General features: G+C 42.0%; 1 protein-coding gene across 1 annotated transcript in view; it reads right to left on the bottom strand.

Annotated features, from left to right (window-relative positions):
• The window catches only part of LOC135251895 (protein PRRC2A-like), a 150,371-nt gene that overhangs the window by 99,135 nt on the left and 33,929 nt on the right, over window positions 1-17,307 (bottom strand). Inside the window, exon 15 of the mRNA XM_064329759.1 lies at window positions 12,580-12,624. Within this exon, the coding sequence (XP_064185829.1) occupies window positions 12,580-12,624 (45 nt within the window). The remainder of the gene's footprint in view (window positions 1-12,579; window positions 12,625-17,307) is intronic.

Genomic DNA, 17,307 nt, shown 5'->3' with positions numbered 1-17,307 from the left:
GCGGGTGTGGGTGCAGCATTGAAACGACAAATCGCTTCTCGTCACATTAATACTGTTAATTTAATCAACCGTTAGCTGTTTCTGCCCGTCTCAACAGATAACACTGCACAAAAAATGTATTGCCACTCATTTCAGTCTGTTCCCGTTTACTAGAATAACTGATCGATAATATACAAGTACAGATACTCGGATAAGAAACACAGTTTTATAAGCCTATTTGAACGGAATCTAATAGCCTACAGACACAAATTGTGCCTCAGCTCATCCCTCCTGTCTACATTTACATTCTAAACGTAAAATATATTACATTTAGCTGAAATAGTCTCATTTAAGTCTTTCGTTTTCACTCATATATTTGTCTCCGTGCGCTTATCTATATTGACATCATGACAAAGCCATTAACCGACACAGCAGTCTCTGTAACTCCAGTTAAGGATTCTGTTAAATATCTTGGGATACATACTACCAAAAATCTTGTGACTAGACAACACTTAAATTTTTTCAGTAGAATAAAAAAAACTAAAAACATCCTTAATTTTTGGCTTCAAAGAGATCTTTCGATTATTGGGAGAGTCCTCCTGTCCAAGGCTGAAGGCCTATCTCATTTTGTATACCCATCCTTGTCATTATTTGTTCAGGAATCTACAGTCAGGGAAATAAATAAAACGTTTTTAGATTTCCTTTGGAAAAATAAATCACACAAACTTAAGAAAACGGTAATGTCTAACCCCAGAGAGGAAGGGGGACTTGAATTTATAGATTTTAATGACATAGTAAACACCTTTAAAATTAATTGGTTAAGAAGGTGCCTTCTAAATCCCAGTTCTATTTGGTATTTTATCCCAAACCACATTTTTAATAAAATCGGTGGTCTCTCTTTTCTTTTAAAATGCAATTATTTACCACATAAGCTACCAATCCTCCTATCCAAATTTCACCAGCAAGCCCTCCTTGCTTGGAAACTGGCCTATGTCCACAATTTCTCCCCGCACAAATCCCTCCTATGGAATAATAGCGATATTACTTGTAAAAATAAATCACTATTTTTTCCAAAATGGCACCTTAGAAATATAAACCACACACTTAATCTTTTTGATGATTTTGGCAATGTTTTATCTTATGAAAGGTTTATGGAAACATATAACTTTCCAATCCCCTTTAAGGAATACAATTCTGTCATACGAGCTATTCCTCCCGGGCTAACTCAGTTAATTAGAAACTACCTTTGCTGTGGTAAGATAGATAATACATTACCAATATTGAAAAAAATGTATCAACAAACATATTCGCCAAATCTTCCAACAAAGGAACAAAGTGGTGCCAAGAGGTAAATTCTACTGGAGAACGTGTATTGAGGATATTTGCTGGAAAAGGGCTTGGCTTCTGGCATATTAATATTGCATTTCTAATAAAACCAAGGAGACTCATATTAAACTTCTACACAAAATATATCCAACCAAGGCATTTATGGCTAAATTTACAGATATTGACAGCCTTTGTACTTTTTGCAATAAAGCTGATGAAACTCCTGTCCATCTGTTTTATAGCTGTGAAATAACAAAGAAATTCTGGGAAGATTTAGCATCTTACTTATTTTCAAATTCTAATATTACATATTCCTTCATGCTAAAAGACATTGTTTGTTATTATGATGACAAAAATAATAAAACATTGGAATATGTAGTTAACTTCTTTATTGTTATTGCAAAATTTTTTTGTTCATAAACAGAAATTCTCTAACTCCCGTCCTGCCTTGCGTCTCTTTTTGATTTAACTGGATTCACTTCTATCGTCAATTAAAATACTAAAGGACAATAAAAGTCAAAAGTTGATAAAATATTTACAAATTTTTTTTGAAGAACCCCCTTTTGAAATGTAACCGAAATAATTGGTTAATTTCACTCCTTACCATTGTATATCTTAATGTATATTCATTTTAATTTATTTAATTATTTGTACTATTACTGACTATGGAATGTCTGTATTCACACTATTCTTTTCCTTACTTTACTTTTTTAAATTTTTTATTTTTTAAAAATTTATTTTATTTTACCTTTTGATTTACCTATTTATTTTTTTACTATTATTTTATATATTGTACCATGTCTTCTGTGTTTCAATAAGTAACAGTAACATTTGAATTTACATATTGCTGTACTTTCCTGCTTCAACCTGTACTTTGTAATTTCTACCAATAAAAAAAGCAGTCTCTGTAACCCGATAGAGCACTTATCCCATATTACATTTTGACGAAAATGTCGTACTATATTCAGTAGGCTATGTCGGCTGCGTAGCTTTCTGTCTTAAGTTTCTCTGAAAATGTGCCCACTCATTGAGTATACTAGAATATAATTCATAGGTAGAAAATCCCACAGTAATGTCAGAAACTCGGTGAAACCGTCAAATGCAAAACAGGTAGGCTCGTTCCATGCAGTCAACACCGCCGGCGGCCAGAGGCTCTTCCTCAGTCAGAAATCTCACAGGATTTTAACGGCTCTAACTGTAAAAGTGCAGTGCACTGGCACAGAGCGGAGTTCAGTGAATTTCAGTTCGTAGTTTACAGCATGTAGGCTACAGTTCTATTAGTTTTGCCTACTATTGGTTTATTTGGCATATCAACAAGATAGTTAAACAGGCAACATGTGAGAAAGTAAACCATACAACGAATAATTACCGAGGCGAGTCACAGTCCTTACCAAATTTGAAGTTGGCGAAGATGAAAAATAACGCCGTGACTCTGTGGTGCTTGTATGCCATTGCGCGCTTTCATAAAATATTGGACTTCGGACTTTAATACACATCTAAGGTGAAGTACCTGACGTGAAAGTGAAACTATATGTCCATGCGGCAAACCCCAATTCCCAAAACGGTTATTAGCTACTTGGATCTAGACTGCTGTGATTTGGGGGACAGATAGATTTTTTGGGGGGCATCTTTTTATTCAAGACACAGTGTGTGCGATACAGTTTACAGGCCTGCATCGCATAGTGATATTTCATCTCAAGGTTGACTCGATATTTTCCGTTTAATTTATGCGCATGCCCATGTCTGTATGGAAGTTAATATCAGACTCAGAGATCGCGTAGGATTCTGCGTTAACGCGATCACAGGGAGAACATGCCAACTCCACACAGAAAGGCCCAGGCCGGGATTCAAACCCAGGACCTTCTTGCTGTGAGGCGACAGTGTGACAGTGCTGTCCACTGCACCACCGTGCTGCCCTTGTAATCAGAATGTCTTGGCCGGTATTGATATAGAGAATAAAGAAGAACTGGATAAATGCATATTTTATTCATTTACAGACTTCTCCAACTCATCGCTGGGCTAGGAGTTCGCCTGCCAGCCAGCTAGGTAGCACGTATTGCTACAGCCGTAACCCGCATAACGTTTAACCATCCCAGCTTGCCGAAAATCACCTTACAGTAAAATCCACCAGTGACCGCCTTGACACTTCTGCTCTCCTCGAAAAAGCTGCAGGGGTCACTGTGCAGTGAACATGGCCAATCCATGAGGCCAGTGTTCTCGCTAGCACATGGGACGCTGCGTCATTGGAACGCAGGACATTTCAGAGTCTGAATTTCACACTAAAAGTCCAAAGGTGATCCAAAACTAACTAAAATAGTTTTATTGGGCTATACTGGCACGTTTGATTACAAGATACGAATTCATGCAAGCAAATGAACATATGAAAAAGTGCTTACGTTTGCTTTTATAATGGTGTCTTTGTTTAATAACTGTCAGTTGGTGATTCTCAGCCCCCAATAAATATTATTTGGGTAACAGTGCTAACGAGGGAGCTGTGCATTCACCAGGTAAGAGGGCTTGAGCCCCCAATTTATCACATAATTTGTGGTGAGCTGTTCAGCCGGCCAGGGTGTAAAAATGTGAACTGTTCCTTTCAGATACGTGTGTGGATTACGGTTATCCTTATCGGAAATTTTATGATCCGGGTTTACTGCTGAGCAAGTTTTAATTGGGCCACCAACAACAACTGTTAAAAATAAATAAATTAATTAATTATCTAGACTATACTGCCCTACAAAGCCTTCTGCAGTAACTACGCAACGGGTAAAACTGGGGAAAATGGCTTTGAAGTGTTTTAACTGGCCAGCCGTCATGGTTTTGGGCATAAAAATTACCTCATGAATACATGTGCAATTAGTGCAATATCACTTATATACCTATAACCCATTTGGCTGGCCAGTTAAAACACTTTAAAGCCATTTTTCTCAGTTTTATCCTTTGCGTAGTTACTGCAGAAGGCTTTGTAGGGCAGTATAGTCTAGATAATTAATTAATTAATTTATTTATTTTTAACAGTTGTTGTTGTTGGCCCAATTCAAACTACAATATAACAGACAGGTAATATCAAAAACCAAACACTAATCAAATGGTTATTGAATTGCTTATTGAACATATAAAAGTGATGCATGACGGAAGTTGCATGATTTCTCTGATATTTGCCGAGCTTCGCGAATGCAAGGGCTCATATATGGCTAGCTATCTGCAAAGTTTTGTGGGGGCAGAGGAAAAAGTTGGGGTGCTATCACCCCCCCCCCCCCCCCTTGCCCCGCCATAGATCTGGCCCTGGCTACTGGCATGCCGACAAGGAATGGGGGCGATCATGGACTTTTTAAAATGCTTGACAAACAAACTGGTATGGCGAGAAATATACTACCATGTACACACACTATTACAAAAAAAAAAAAAAAACAAGCACTCAAAAATTTGGAATAACATTGTAAGATAATAAAATTTGGCCTTATTCATTGACAGAAACAATAACAGAAACTGAATTCAAGAAAACACTGCAGTAACAGGGGTGGTAATCAATGCATGGTTTTGAGAGCATGAACAGGAGAAGTTAAATGAGATCAGGACTGGTCATGAGGATGAGAGTTAATCATTTCTTTATATTGTAGTTCAGTTGAAGTTCAGTTCCTCACCTGCTCACACGCACACACGCGCACACACACACACACACACACATACATATACACATGCAGACACACACTCACACATACACACATGCGCACACACACACAAGCATGCACACACACACTGTGGTGCACTGGGCAGTATCTATCAGCCACAGCACTGATGTTTGGTCTGACTGCTGTTGGCTAAAGCCACATTCGGGTTTCAATTACAGTATGTCACCAGCAGGTGGGAGTGTTGGGCAAACTGTGGCACATAGCAGCCAGATTTTCTAAAAGAAACTTTGACTTCCTCAGCAATTAACAGAGCTGAATTCATGAAGTTTTTTGCTGTGGCTACTTGTCAGTTCCATAATTCCAGTTTAACACATACAAAAATAAGTCCAAAAGTCGGTTTATTTCCATTTCAAAGTGATACAAAAAAGTTTCCAGTTATTGCGCCATCGCCTCTCTCTTGGGCCAAAGCATCCTCCTAGCTACCGCGTGCTCAGAAAGTGCACTGTCATCTCCTTAGTGTGTATTCTTAGTACACGATGGTCAGCATGTGAAAAATATCCTGCATTCTATTCCAGAGGTACCGCAAAAGTGTCGTAAAATGGTCCATTCCTGTAGTGAAAAGGCCATGCCTCTTCCCCTCTGATTTATGGGACCCAAAGATGGCTCCGCCTCTTCCTCTCTGTGGAACCTCCTAAAAAGTATGGTACTTAACTTGTATACTCTATAGGAGGTAAGTAAGATGCTTTGGACACAGCTCATGTGTCCTTCCTCGATGCATTCCAAAAACACCCCACCTGCCTACCTTTAGCCCTGGGGAATGCCCCACAGCGCACCCCAGTGGCAAAACAAAATAAATTTAAAAGAAAGACTCAAAAACAGCAAACATATGGTAAATGGACTGCATTTATATAGCGCTATTATCCAAAGCACTTCACAATTGATGCCTCTCATCCACCAGAGCAGTTAGGGGTTAGGTGTTTTGCTCAGGGACACTTTGACACACGCCCAGTGCGGGGATCAAACCAGCAACCCTCCGACTGCCAGACAACCGCTCTTACCTCCTGAGCTATGTCGCCCCACAACGGAACCATATATATCCCCAACACCCATCATGAACTGTATATTGGAATGTTTATGGATTAATATGGTTATACATTTGTATTGTGATTGATCTTTCTTTTTAAGTGAAATGATGTATGTTTAGAAGCTGCTGCCAGCTTGTTGGCTGCCTTTTCATGATGCCCCTTCAACACCCTCCATACCCCACCCCACCCCACCCCCGCAAAAAAGGACCACAATGGAAATAAGCCTTTGCACTTTGTGTTTTTATGCTTTTGATGATTTTTGTATCTGGGGTATCTCTGGCTAGAGGGGTCTCTTGGATTTTAATGATCAATAAATGTAATGTAATAAAGAATTTCAATCAATCAATCAATTCATTTCCTCAGAACGGTGTGACGTGTCTGAGGAGTCTTGGTATTGCTTACTGGTTACCAGTGTGGTGGAAATTGTTCCAGTGAGTCACAACTACTCATTAAATACTTTTATCTGCTATGCCTGATTATAAACGTAGGACATTCTTGCGTTCATACATACATTTGTAATCTAATGTTCTTTAAGTGGGATTAATAAAATCAACAGCTGATTCCATTTTGTATTGCTCGCCACTTTCTATCTCCATAAGAAACTGAATGCTAGCAGGCTCTCAGATATATTAGGCATGTGGGTTCTTACATGTTCTATATTGTTGATGCATGGGGATGACCCTAATATTATTCCCAATAAAAATAAGAGGACATTTTATTTGTGAGATTGACTGCTGCAAAGCCTGTGATCACATTGAAACATAATTGATTTCATTATGTGTATTTAAGGGAGGTCCAAATAGAAACTTGCAAGTGCAGTTTTGCAATGACCACATGCACAGGGAAGGCTCTTTTGTTTTTTATCTTGCAGTTGGAACATTTAGGAGAATATTCTCAGCTGGGTGAAGCTGCTGGCTTGTATAGAGTTCTACAGGTTCCCCTATGCAGTGCTGGCTTGTATAGGGTTCTACAGGTTCCGCTATGCAGTGCTGGCTTGTATAGGGTTCTACAGGTTCTGCTATGCAGTGCTGGCTTGTATAGGGTTCTACAGGTTCCGCTATGCAGTGCTGGCTTGTATAGGGTTCTACAGGTTCTGCTATGCAGTGCTGGCTTGTATAGGGTTCTACAGGTTCTGCTATGCAGTGCTGGCTTGTATAGGGTTCTACAGGTTCTGCTATGCAGTGCTGGCTTGTATAGGGTTCTACAGGTTCCGCTATGCAGTGCTGGCTTGTATAGGGTTCTACAGGTTCCGCTATGCAGTGCTGGCTTGTATAGGGTTCTACAGGTTCCGCTATGCAGTGCTGGCTTGTATAGGGTTCTACAGGTTCCGCTATGCAGTCAGGGTGAAGCCATATGTGTATATATTACATTACATTACATTACAGGCATTTGGCAGACGCTCTTATCCAGAGTGACGTACAACAAAGTGTATAACCATAACCAGGAACATGTATGAGGAAAACCCTATAGAGAAGTACTGGTCCAAGTGCAGGGAACAACCGCATAGTTCAACTTGGACCCTGAAGGTTAAACTGATTAACACTAACACAAACGAGAACAGCAACAACGCAGTCTATGCAAAAATACAAGCAGTAGTTAAGACGGGTGCATTAACTAAGTCACCTACGAAACAGCTACCTAGTTACAACCCTAAGCTTACAGTCATTTAAGAGATTACAGGGAGGTAGGGAGGGATGGGGAGAGGTGCAGCCTGAAGAGGTGAGTCTTCAATCGTCGCTTGAAGTGGGTCAGTGTCTCAGCTGTTCTGACCTCCACGCAGAGGTCATTCCACCATCGTGGGGCCAGGACAGACAGGAGACGTGTTCTGGAAGCGCAGGTGCGAAGAGGGGGAGATGCCAGGTGTCCTGAGGTAGCAGAACGGAGGGATCTGGCTGGCATGTAGGGTTTGAATATCTTGTGGAGGTATGCTGGGGCTGATCCCTTGATTGCCTGGTATGCTAGGAATATATATCTTTAGAATGTGATCTTTGATATCTTTAAATCTGTTATTAATTTAAAGATATCTAACCATCCAACCACTAACCACCACCACGCTGTATAAAAAAATAAAATAAATAAATAAAAACCCTTTTTCCTGTCACTTGTTACATGTTGCCCCATCCCTGCACTTCTTGTTAATTTGTATTTGTCCTAATACTGTAGCTTGTTCTTCTGCCTAGTTGGCTTTGCAGATGTTAGACCAGAATAGTGTTCATTGTTCTCGGGTAGAAATAGCTGTACAAATTAAATAATTGTACCTTACTGAACCCGTGTTCAGCAGTTGTCTACGATCATGAAAATGCACTTTTTTGTACGTCGCTTTGGAAAAAAGTGTCTGCCAAATGAATGTAATTAATGACAGCCTGGACTCCTGCCCTTCGCAGTGTTAGGGCGTTTCCCGTAAGAACCACCGCCGCCTCGATTGTAGGGCACAATAACAAATTATTTATTCTCAACTGGTTCTGTTAATACATAGATTCATTTCTTCATAATTGTGGGCTTCAGTATATACAAGTGACAGGGGCTCCACTGGTGCACATCACACACTATAATCTACAGATCATGAAAGAGAAATGAGCAGGATTAGCACTGAAACACCTCCATAGCTGGCCAAAAGGAATTAAACACAGAACAGAACAGAGTGGTGGGGTGTGGCAGCAATACAACTGGCTCCCCTGATAAAAAAAAAGTGAAAATAATGAAATTATAGCTTCCGCCGCTAGCCATAAATAAAGTATAGCACCAGTTAGCTAGATTAGGTAACAGACTTTCCTCAGGAGTTTATCTACTGTTTACATGGAAATTAGACAGCAGAACATTGCAGGTGTTACAAGGTATGAGTCGGATTTTAATTAGAGCTTCATATGGCAGATGCAGATGTACTAACACACACACACACACGCACACACACACACACACACGCACACACACACACACGCACACACACACACACACACGCACACACACACGCACACACACACGCACGCACACACACACACACGCACACGCACACGCACACGCACACACACACACACACGCATGTGCACACACACACGCGCACACACGCACGCGCACACCACACACACACACGCACACGCACACACACACACACACGCACACACACACACACACGCACACACACACACACACACACACACACAGAGCCCCAAACACAGACCAGGTGGAAATGTATAAAGCAAAGAAAGGAAAGGATTTGCCCAAATTCATAGAGTTTTATAATAGCCTGTTACACCTGCTTGTGTCTTATGCACTGTAGCACTGCTCAGAGTTTAGTTTCAGTTCTTTAAATGATCTCCTGTGTTCTCAGGAGCTGCTTTTCCTGCGTCTGCAGTCTTTCCATCCTGTGTCATGTGACTCAGTGCCCCGCTCTCCTGCGTCTCTCTCTCCTGTGTGCTCTGGGACAGTCCTGCTAAAGGGTTTAGGGGGTTTAGGGGTTATTTAGGGGCTGTAGGGGGTTTAGGGGCTGTAGGGGGCTTCGGGGAGTTTTCTGGGGGTGACTTCACCCCTCTGTCCTGTGAATCCTTCCTCTCCTCTCTCCCCCTCTTCTCTTCCTCTGCCTCAGAGGTGCTGTTGGGCTCCAGATTTGGGCCTGATGTTAGGTCTATATCCTGATGTGAATCTGGTTTTGGGACACTTTCGTCCCCTCCCCCTCCTGCCTCACTACACTGGGGCGCCCCCCCATCGGTCTCTGGACCCCGTCTCTGAATATCCTTCTCTCCCTCTGGGCTGCTGGGGAGCTCCTGGACTGGATCTGCTGTTGGGTTCTCAGCTCCTCCCCCTCCTGCCCCACTGGGCTGAGCTCCGCCCCCATCACTACCTCCATCCTGCCCCCCCCCTCTTCTCTCTCTGCCTCTGGGCTCCTGCTCTCGGATTGGCTCCAGTCTCATCAGTAGATTCTGCTGCTGCTGCTGCTCTTCCTGTTTCCTCTTCCTGGTCCTGACTCTGTACTGGAGCTGGTGCTGGAGCGGGGGGAGATTTAGGGGGGTGGGGAAGAGAGGGGCTGGATGGGGGACTGTGGAAGATCTCCTCTTCATTTTCTGTTTTGGGTGGAGCAGCAGGTAGAGACTCAGGAGCGCTGGACGGGACAGTGCCAGAGGAGGGGTGTTTAGAGTTCCCCCCCTCAGTCTCCACTCCACTCTCTTCAGAATCTTCACCCTGATTTAGTGATTGTGTGGAGAAATTAAATAAAATATTAAACCTGATGTAAAGCAGGTGACTGACTGGCAGGTTACCTGCTGCTTCTCTGTACTTACCTGTCTGACTCTCCTCCTGTGAAATTCCAGCACTCCCAACAATCCCTTTGTGCTGCTCAGTCAGTGCTGTCTTCTGATGCTTATCATGGGTCTTAAATGGGCTCCACCAGCCTGCAACCAGCTTTGCTGCAGAAACAGAGGAAATAACGTACATTTTCTGTACCTATAGGGTACCACCCCTGTGACACATGTTTGTAGTTTTTTAGACTCCTTTTAGTACCCTTCTATCTGAAAGTGCACTTTATTTATTGCTGTAGTCTATCCCAGCTCAAATACATTCTGTACTCAGTGGTACTGTTCCCTTATTCTCACCATGTTCTCCTGCTCTCTCATTCTCTCTCTCTGTCTCACACAAACACACACACACACACACACGCAGCGACTGAGCAACAACTGCACCTGCATATAACAGAATCACCTGGAACAGCTGAGTCTCTACTCTCAGTCAGAGGTGTGTTCTGATGCTCATCACAGGTCTTACCTGAGCTCAGCCAGTCTCCATACAGCTCTGCTGCTTCCGCAGGACGTCCTGTAGAAACAGAGGAAATATCGCTGTGTGTGCTGAGTACAGTACAAATGCAAGGAGGCTCACAGGTGAATATCTGATCCTGCTTCATATCAAGGCCAGGATTCAATCCCCATTTGTCCTTGCTGCTCACAGAATAATGCAAGGGATATTTTTTTATCTTAACCAATACAGTTTAATAAATTCAAAATATTCACCCTGAATTAATCTTTCTATGGAGAAATGAAATAAATCTACCTAAATAAATCTACCTGTAAATGTATCTGAGCAGCAAGTGCACCTGCACACAAGAGCATGAGCAGGAACAGCTGCCTGAGTCTCTCACTGAGAATGTTACCTTCTGCTTCTCTGTACTTACCTGTCTGACTGTCCTGAATATCCTCCTCTCCCTCTGGGCTGCTGGGGAGCTCCCGGGCTGGATCTGCTGTTGGGTTCTCAGCTCCTCCCCCTCCTGCCCCACTGGGCTGAGCTCCGCCCCCATCACTACCTCCATCCTGCCCCTCCCCCTTCTCTCTCTGCCTCTGGGCTCCTGCTGTCTGATTGGCTGCAGTCTCATCAGTAGATTCTGCTGCTGCTGCTCCTTCTGTTTTTTCTCCCTGGTCCTGATTCTGTACTGGAGCTGGTGCTGGATGGGGGGGAGATTTAGGGGCGTGGGGAAGAGAGGGGCTGGATGGGGGACTGTGGAAGGTCTCCTCTTCATTTCCTGTTTTGGGTGTAGCAGCAGGTGGAGACTCAGGAGCGCTGAACGGGACAGTGCCAGAGGAGGGGCGTTCAGAGTTCCCCCCCTCAGTCTCCACTCCTCTCTCTTCAGAATCTTCACCCTGATTTAGTGATTCTGTGGAAAAATGAAATTAAATATTAAATATGATGTAAAGCAGGTGACTGATTGGCAGGTTACCTGCTGCTTCTCTGTACTTACCTGTCTGACTCTCCTCCTGTGAAATTCCAGCACTCCCATCAGTCCCTTTGTGCTGCTCAGTCAGTGCTGTCTTCTGATGCTCATCATGGGTCTTACCTGGGCTCGTCATGTTTTCATACTGCTTTTCCCAAACATTTACTGTAGAAACAGGAAATATCGCTGTGTGTGCTGAGTACAATACAAATGCAAAGAGGCTCACAGGTGAATCTGATCCTGCTTTACATCAAGGCCAGGATTCAATCCCCATGTTTCCTCTCTCTTCACACACAATAATGCATGTAATGCAGTTATATTTGGTCTTCACCTTCACAATTTGGCAAATTCAAAGTAAATGTTTAAATTTCAAATTTAATTCATGGCTTGAAAAATGTCCACAATGTTTTCTGGGTATTTTGCAATTTATTTCCTTCCCTGAACTGACTGAACTGCAGGGTAATTGATCCCAACCCTGAAGCAGAGGCATTTCAGTACTGCTGTTTCATTATGAGACACGTTTCTGTTCAGCGCAGAGTTAATTCTGCCTTACCTGGAGTTTCCTCAACGTTTTCAGTATCTGCTGGTAATAGCTGTTGTCCTTCTATTTCAAAAGAAATATTTCACACATTTAATTTATCTAGTTTTACAAGCAGCACGCCTACATCTGAAGTTTATGAATATGAATACATCTGATTGTAATACATTTGTCATTGAGTACTGTATAGGCATACATTGTATAGATGTTAATGTTTTGGAGGAAACCTGCAGCTGCAGTGTTTTGAATTAGGAGATAAAGTACCAGAGGGAGTGATGTCATCACCTGCAACTCTAAGGCCAGAGTGAATAACACTGTTCTACAGCTCACCATTTACTGCAGCTTCAGAGTCTCTCTCTCCCAGTCTTGTCTTTTCTACAATATAAGATATGAAATATTATTCATTACTCATCGTGCTTCGCAGTAGCATCATCACAGTCACCACCATCATTTCTACAGCTTACCCCCAGATTGAGCTTCCATGTCCTCTTCATTTTGTCTTCCTACAATGTAAAATATAATTTTATTATTAGTCCTGGGTGTAGTAGCGCTAATGTATGAGCTTTCAGTCCCACAGTATTGGAGAGCTTGTGCTCATTTTATGGAGACAACAGGAGTGCAGCCCTACTGAATCCAGTCCTGAGTAACTGCTCCAGAAACAGCAGGATCTGCATATGGATGCGTTTATTAATATCATTTCATGTGTTATTTGAAAAGACTCTTACTTTTGTAGAATTTCTTGTAGTAAAATAAAAGCAATCCCACAATGATGAAGAGGAGGAGGAGGACAATGACTACAGAAATAATGACAGATGCACTTCCTAAAAACAGACAAACAGAACATGTTAGAAAATTATAAAAGACAAAGCTCAACCATTTTGATCTGACTATTGAAAGATGTATATAAATACATTTCTGTGTGTATATATTTCTGACTTTAGAAGATGATTTATTTAGTTCCCTGTATTAATGAAATGGCAGTTAATGTGAAGTTGACTGGTTGCTCAGCAACAGCTGTCTCAGCTGACAGTGCTGGGAATGATTGGGGTCAGTAGTAATCAATGTGCCTCAGTCATGTTTCAGAGACTGTGGGGTAGATGTGGCAACTGAGCATTTAACCCCTAGTAGGACCCCGACAGTACCGTGAACAGGGCCTTTACCCAGTACTCTATGATGTAGACCAGAGGGTGAAATTTGGGTTGAAGTCCCATGGAATTCACAGGATAGCACAGAAAATTAAACAGAGGCTGGAAACCCCAGGAGAACAGCAGAACATGAACAAATTGTAAATTAAGCAAGTGGAAAAAATATTGAAGTGTGCTTAACTCAAGTTAAAAAATCTGGTTAAAAGGATTAGACTACAGAACTGCATTGCAACTGGAACAGCTACCCAAACCTGTGAAATGAGCATTAGGGGTGGACTGTGGCTGCCAGGATGGCAGGCCTGTGCTCAGTCCCTACATCAGCTGAATGGGCCTTACCTGGAGCAGGGAAGCAGCTCTTTACAGGAAAGTCTGTTCTGTTCTCACCCACAGGGTTGTGCAGCACACAGGTGTAGACTGCATCAGAGCTCTCTGCTGCCTCTATCTTCAGCTGGGACCCTGGCTGGGGCTCTATGGCAGGCCCCTCCCACCTGTACTGAGTGCTTGGTCTGTTGCCCCCAGAGCACAGCAGGGTTACTGAGGAGCCGTTCACTTGGCAGGTGACTGCTGGTTTACCGACAGCATCTACATGGAGAACAAAGGCTTGTGACCTCACAGCTAACTTTAGCATTGTCTTTCATGGATTAACACACCTGACCCACATGATGGAGTGATATAAAGTGCTTTTTTACTGAAACACTAGGGTATGACTGTAGGGTCTCACATGCTATTCACACCCATATCCTTGTGGTTACAGACCAACTTCCCCTCCCACACCTGCCCCATATGATCAACTTATATAAAGCTCTTTTTTACGGAAACACTTATGGTTGAGAAACTAACTTTTGTGTCATTTAGCAATATTCACACCCATAACCGTGTGGTTACAGACCGACTTGTGAAGCACTTTGAAATAATGTAAAATGCCATGATTCTACCTGCTTGGAAAGAAGATAACATTTTTGAATGCCCCACAAAATGATATGAAATCTATTTCAGTAGCAGACATTTTTTCAGAGCATATGGCTACATGTCTTTGATGAAAGCTCAGATTTGGTCATTCAGTAAAGGCAAACTCACCAAACACTTTCACCGTCTGACGATGGTACACCAGCCCTGTATTGATCTGCAGCTCACCAACATACTCCCCACTGTCAGTCTCTGTGAGATGTGTGAGGGTCAGGGCTCCCGTTATGAGGTCCAGGATCGTCCGTCCTTTAAACTGCCTGTATTCAACCACTTCCTTCTGGTCAAATTCAACCACCTTGTTTTCATTCCACCTCCACAAAATGTCCTCTGGGGGACTCTGAACGTTTGGCTGCAGTGTGAAGTTCCCATTAGACTGGACAATGATGTCAGATGTGACATCACCTGCAAGAAAGCCAGAGGCATTGATGTGGATGATTAACTGTATTTTTAGGAGTCCAAGCAGCGAAGCTGGTGGAACCCTATTGTATCTGTTAGGATTATTATTAGGGGTCCAAGCAGCGAAGCTGGTGGAACCCTATTGTATCTGTTAGGATTATTATTAGGGGTCCAAGCAGCGAAGCTGGTGGAACCCTATTGTATCTGTTAGGATTATTATTATTATTATTCTTATTTTTCTCCGCTAAAAGTGTCTGAGGCTCAGCAACCATAAGTCCTAGAGCAACCAAATTTGGTAGGTGGGTTTCTATGGCCCCCCACTACTCAGGAACTACAAATCACGTATGTCGGCCAGATGGTGGCGCTATAACAAAGGGTCGTGTTTAAAAGGTCATAACTCCCATACCGTAAGTCAGATCAACACAACACATCTGAATGTGCTCTTTACTTTGCTATTGGGACCACCTATGTCCACTATATTGTTTGCCCGCCATTTGGACTTTTTTATTAGTTGCGGTGCGGAAGAGCTGTAGCTCCACATCTAAAGTGTTACGACATCTAATAAACTTCTTTACAGCAAGCGGCTAGAAGACATCCATGGCGACGCAAGTAATTGGACACTGTAGGGTCTAGTTTTTATCAACGAGGGGAGGGTCTGAACTTCATAATGGACGATATTATATATGTGGGCATTCATAAAAATATTCTTTCGCCACTCAAAAATCGTATTCTGTCAGCAACAAGATAAACCTGACAACAGCCCTAAAATATGCCAACAGGGCAGTGAAAACGCTGCTCACTGAGTAACGAAATAAACGAGACGACGTTTTAAAAAATGATACCATGTCATTCTACAGTCAATATCTGGGACTATATATTGAATAAATATACAACCTTACCGTTGGTTTAACGCGTAGAGATGTCCCTTTTCAGACAGAGTGGTCATATATTGTCATGGACAATCCCTTTTTGAAATATACGCTCATCTGTGATGCCTGGGTACCTTCAAGAACAGCTGTGCGTAATACCACACCTGTTGTTTACGGTAGTAAAGTACAGCCTCGCTTGATTGACAATTCATTTATTCAGTAGGTGAGATGATAAGCTTTCTAATGACGTATAACATGTCTGAGTTTGCTTTTGGAATAGCGTTTTATCGGTCAGCGTAACCGAAAATCTTCTTATCATCGCATTCACTTCTGCATTCACTCTGGGTTAGCAGTAGCTAAAAGATGCTGCACCTAACGAAAGGTGTTTTCATAATTTCTTGGAAAATACTATTATTACTGAGGACTTCTGGGCATAGCTAAGCCATATGTTTGCTGATAGACCTATCTGACAGTTTTCTGGAGCAAAACAGAAGCGGATAGGACTTGATTTACTGTCTCTGTCTCTATCTACTGAACACATAAAATTTCATCATTGCTATGTAAGTATTACTGCTGATTGCTGATTCTGCTCAGCTTGCCATTGAGAAACTGCAGCTTGCTTTTAATGCCCTTCAGGAGGCTCTTGTTAAGCTTAGGCTGGTTCTTAATGCAAGCAAAACAAAATTCATGTTGTTTACTAGGGCCAGAAGCACTGATTATGATAGCATATTTATATCCACTGCAAATAGTTCTAAAATTGAGAGAGTTTCTGAATATAAATATCTTGGCATCTGGCTTGATGAGAAATTCTCATTTAAATTCCATATAGATAATCTTGTCAGCAAACTGAGACAAAAAATTGGCTTCCTTTATAGAAACAGATCTTGCTTCCCTATGATCAGTAGAAAAAGATTGTTGAAGCAGTTTTCCTTTCAGTATTAGACTATGGTGACATTATTTATAGAATTGCTGCTCCTTCTTCCCTTAAGCGCTTGGACACAGTCTATCACTCTGCCCTCAGATTTATTACTGGCGATAGTTATGGTACCCACCACTGTGTCCTCTATGCCAAGGTGGGTCTGTCTTCTCTGGCAGTGAGGCGTGATAAACACTGGTTTTTGTTTATCTTTAAGGCCATTGTCGGAATGCTTCCACCTTATATTACAAGGTTGTTAGAGTGGCGCTCTGGACCCTATCAAACCCGATCAAATGGCTTGCTTATGCTTAAGGTCCCTCGGGCTCGATCAGAAATTTGGAAGTCAGCATTCCATTTTAGTGCCCCATCCTCCTGGAATGAGCTCCAACAAATGCTGAAAATCAGCTCTCTACCTACTTATGGGCAGTTTAGATCGCTGGTTTTGAACATTCCTGTGTCTGAGTGCATCTGTTTTTGATCGTATCTGTGCTGATTTTATTTATTTTATTATTTTATTTTATTTTTATTTTTTATCATATTTTACTGTATTTTATTACTGTTATTTTATTATTTACTATGTTAGTTGCTGTTGTTATATTCTATGATCTTTTATTACACCTATTGTGTTTTAATTGTGTTTGTAATCTCGGCTACATTGAAAATGAGGGCCTGGCCCTCAATTGTACCTCCGAGAATTTAAATAAAGGTTCTGACTGATTAATGCTCAAAATATTTCAGTTCGTTCCGTTGCTACCATAATATAACA

Source organism: Anguilla rostrata, chromosome 3, assembly GCF_018555375.3.
Source record: "Anguilla rostrata isolate EN2019 chromosome 3, ASM1855537v3, whole genome shotgun sequence".
NCBI lineage: Eukaryota > Metazoa > Chordata > Actinopteri > Anguilliformes > Anguillidae > Anguilla > Anguilla rostrata.
The sequence above is the reverse complement of the archived record's forward strand: the minus strand, read 5'-3'. Positions and strand labels throughout refer to the sequence as shown.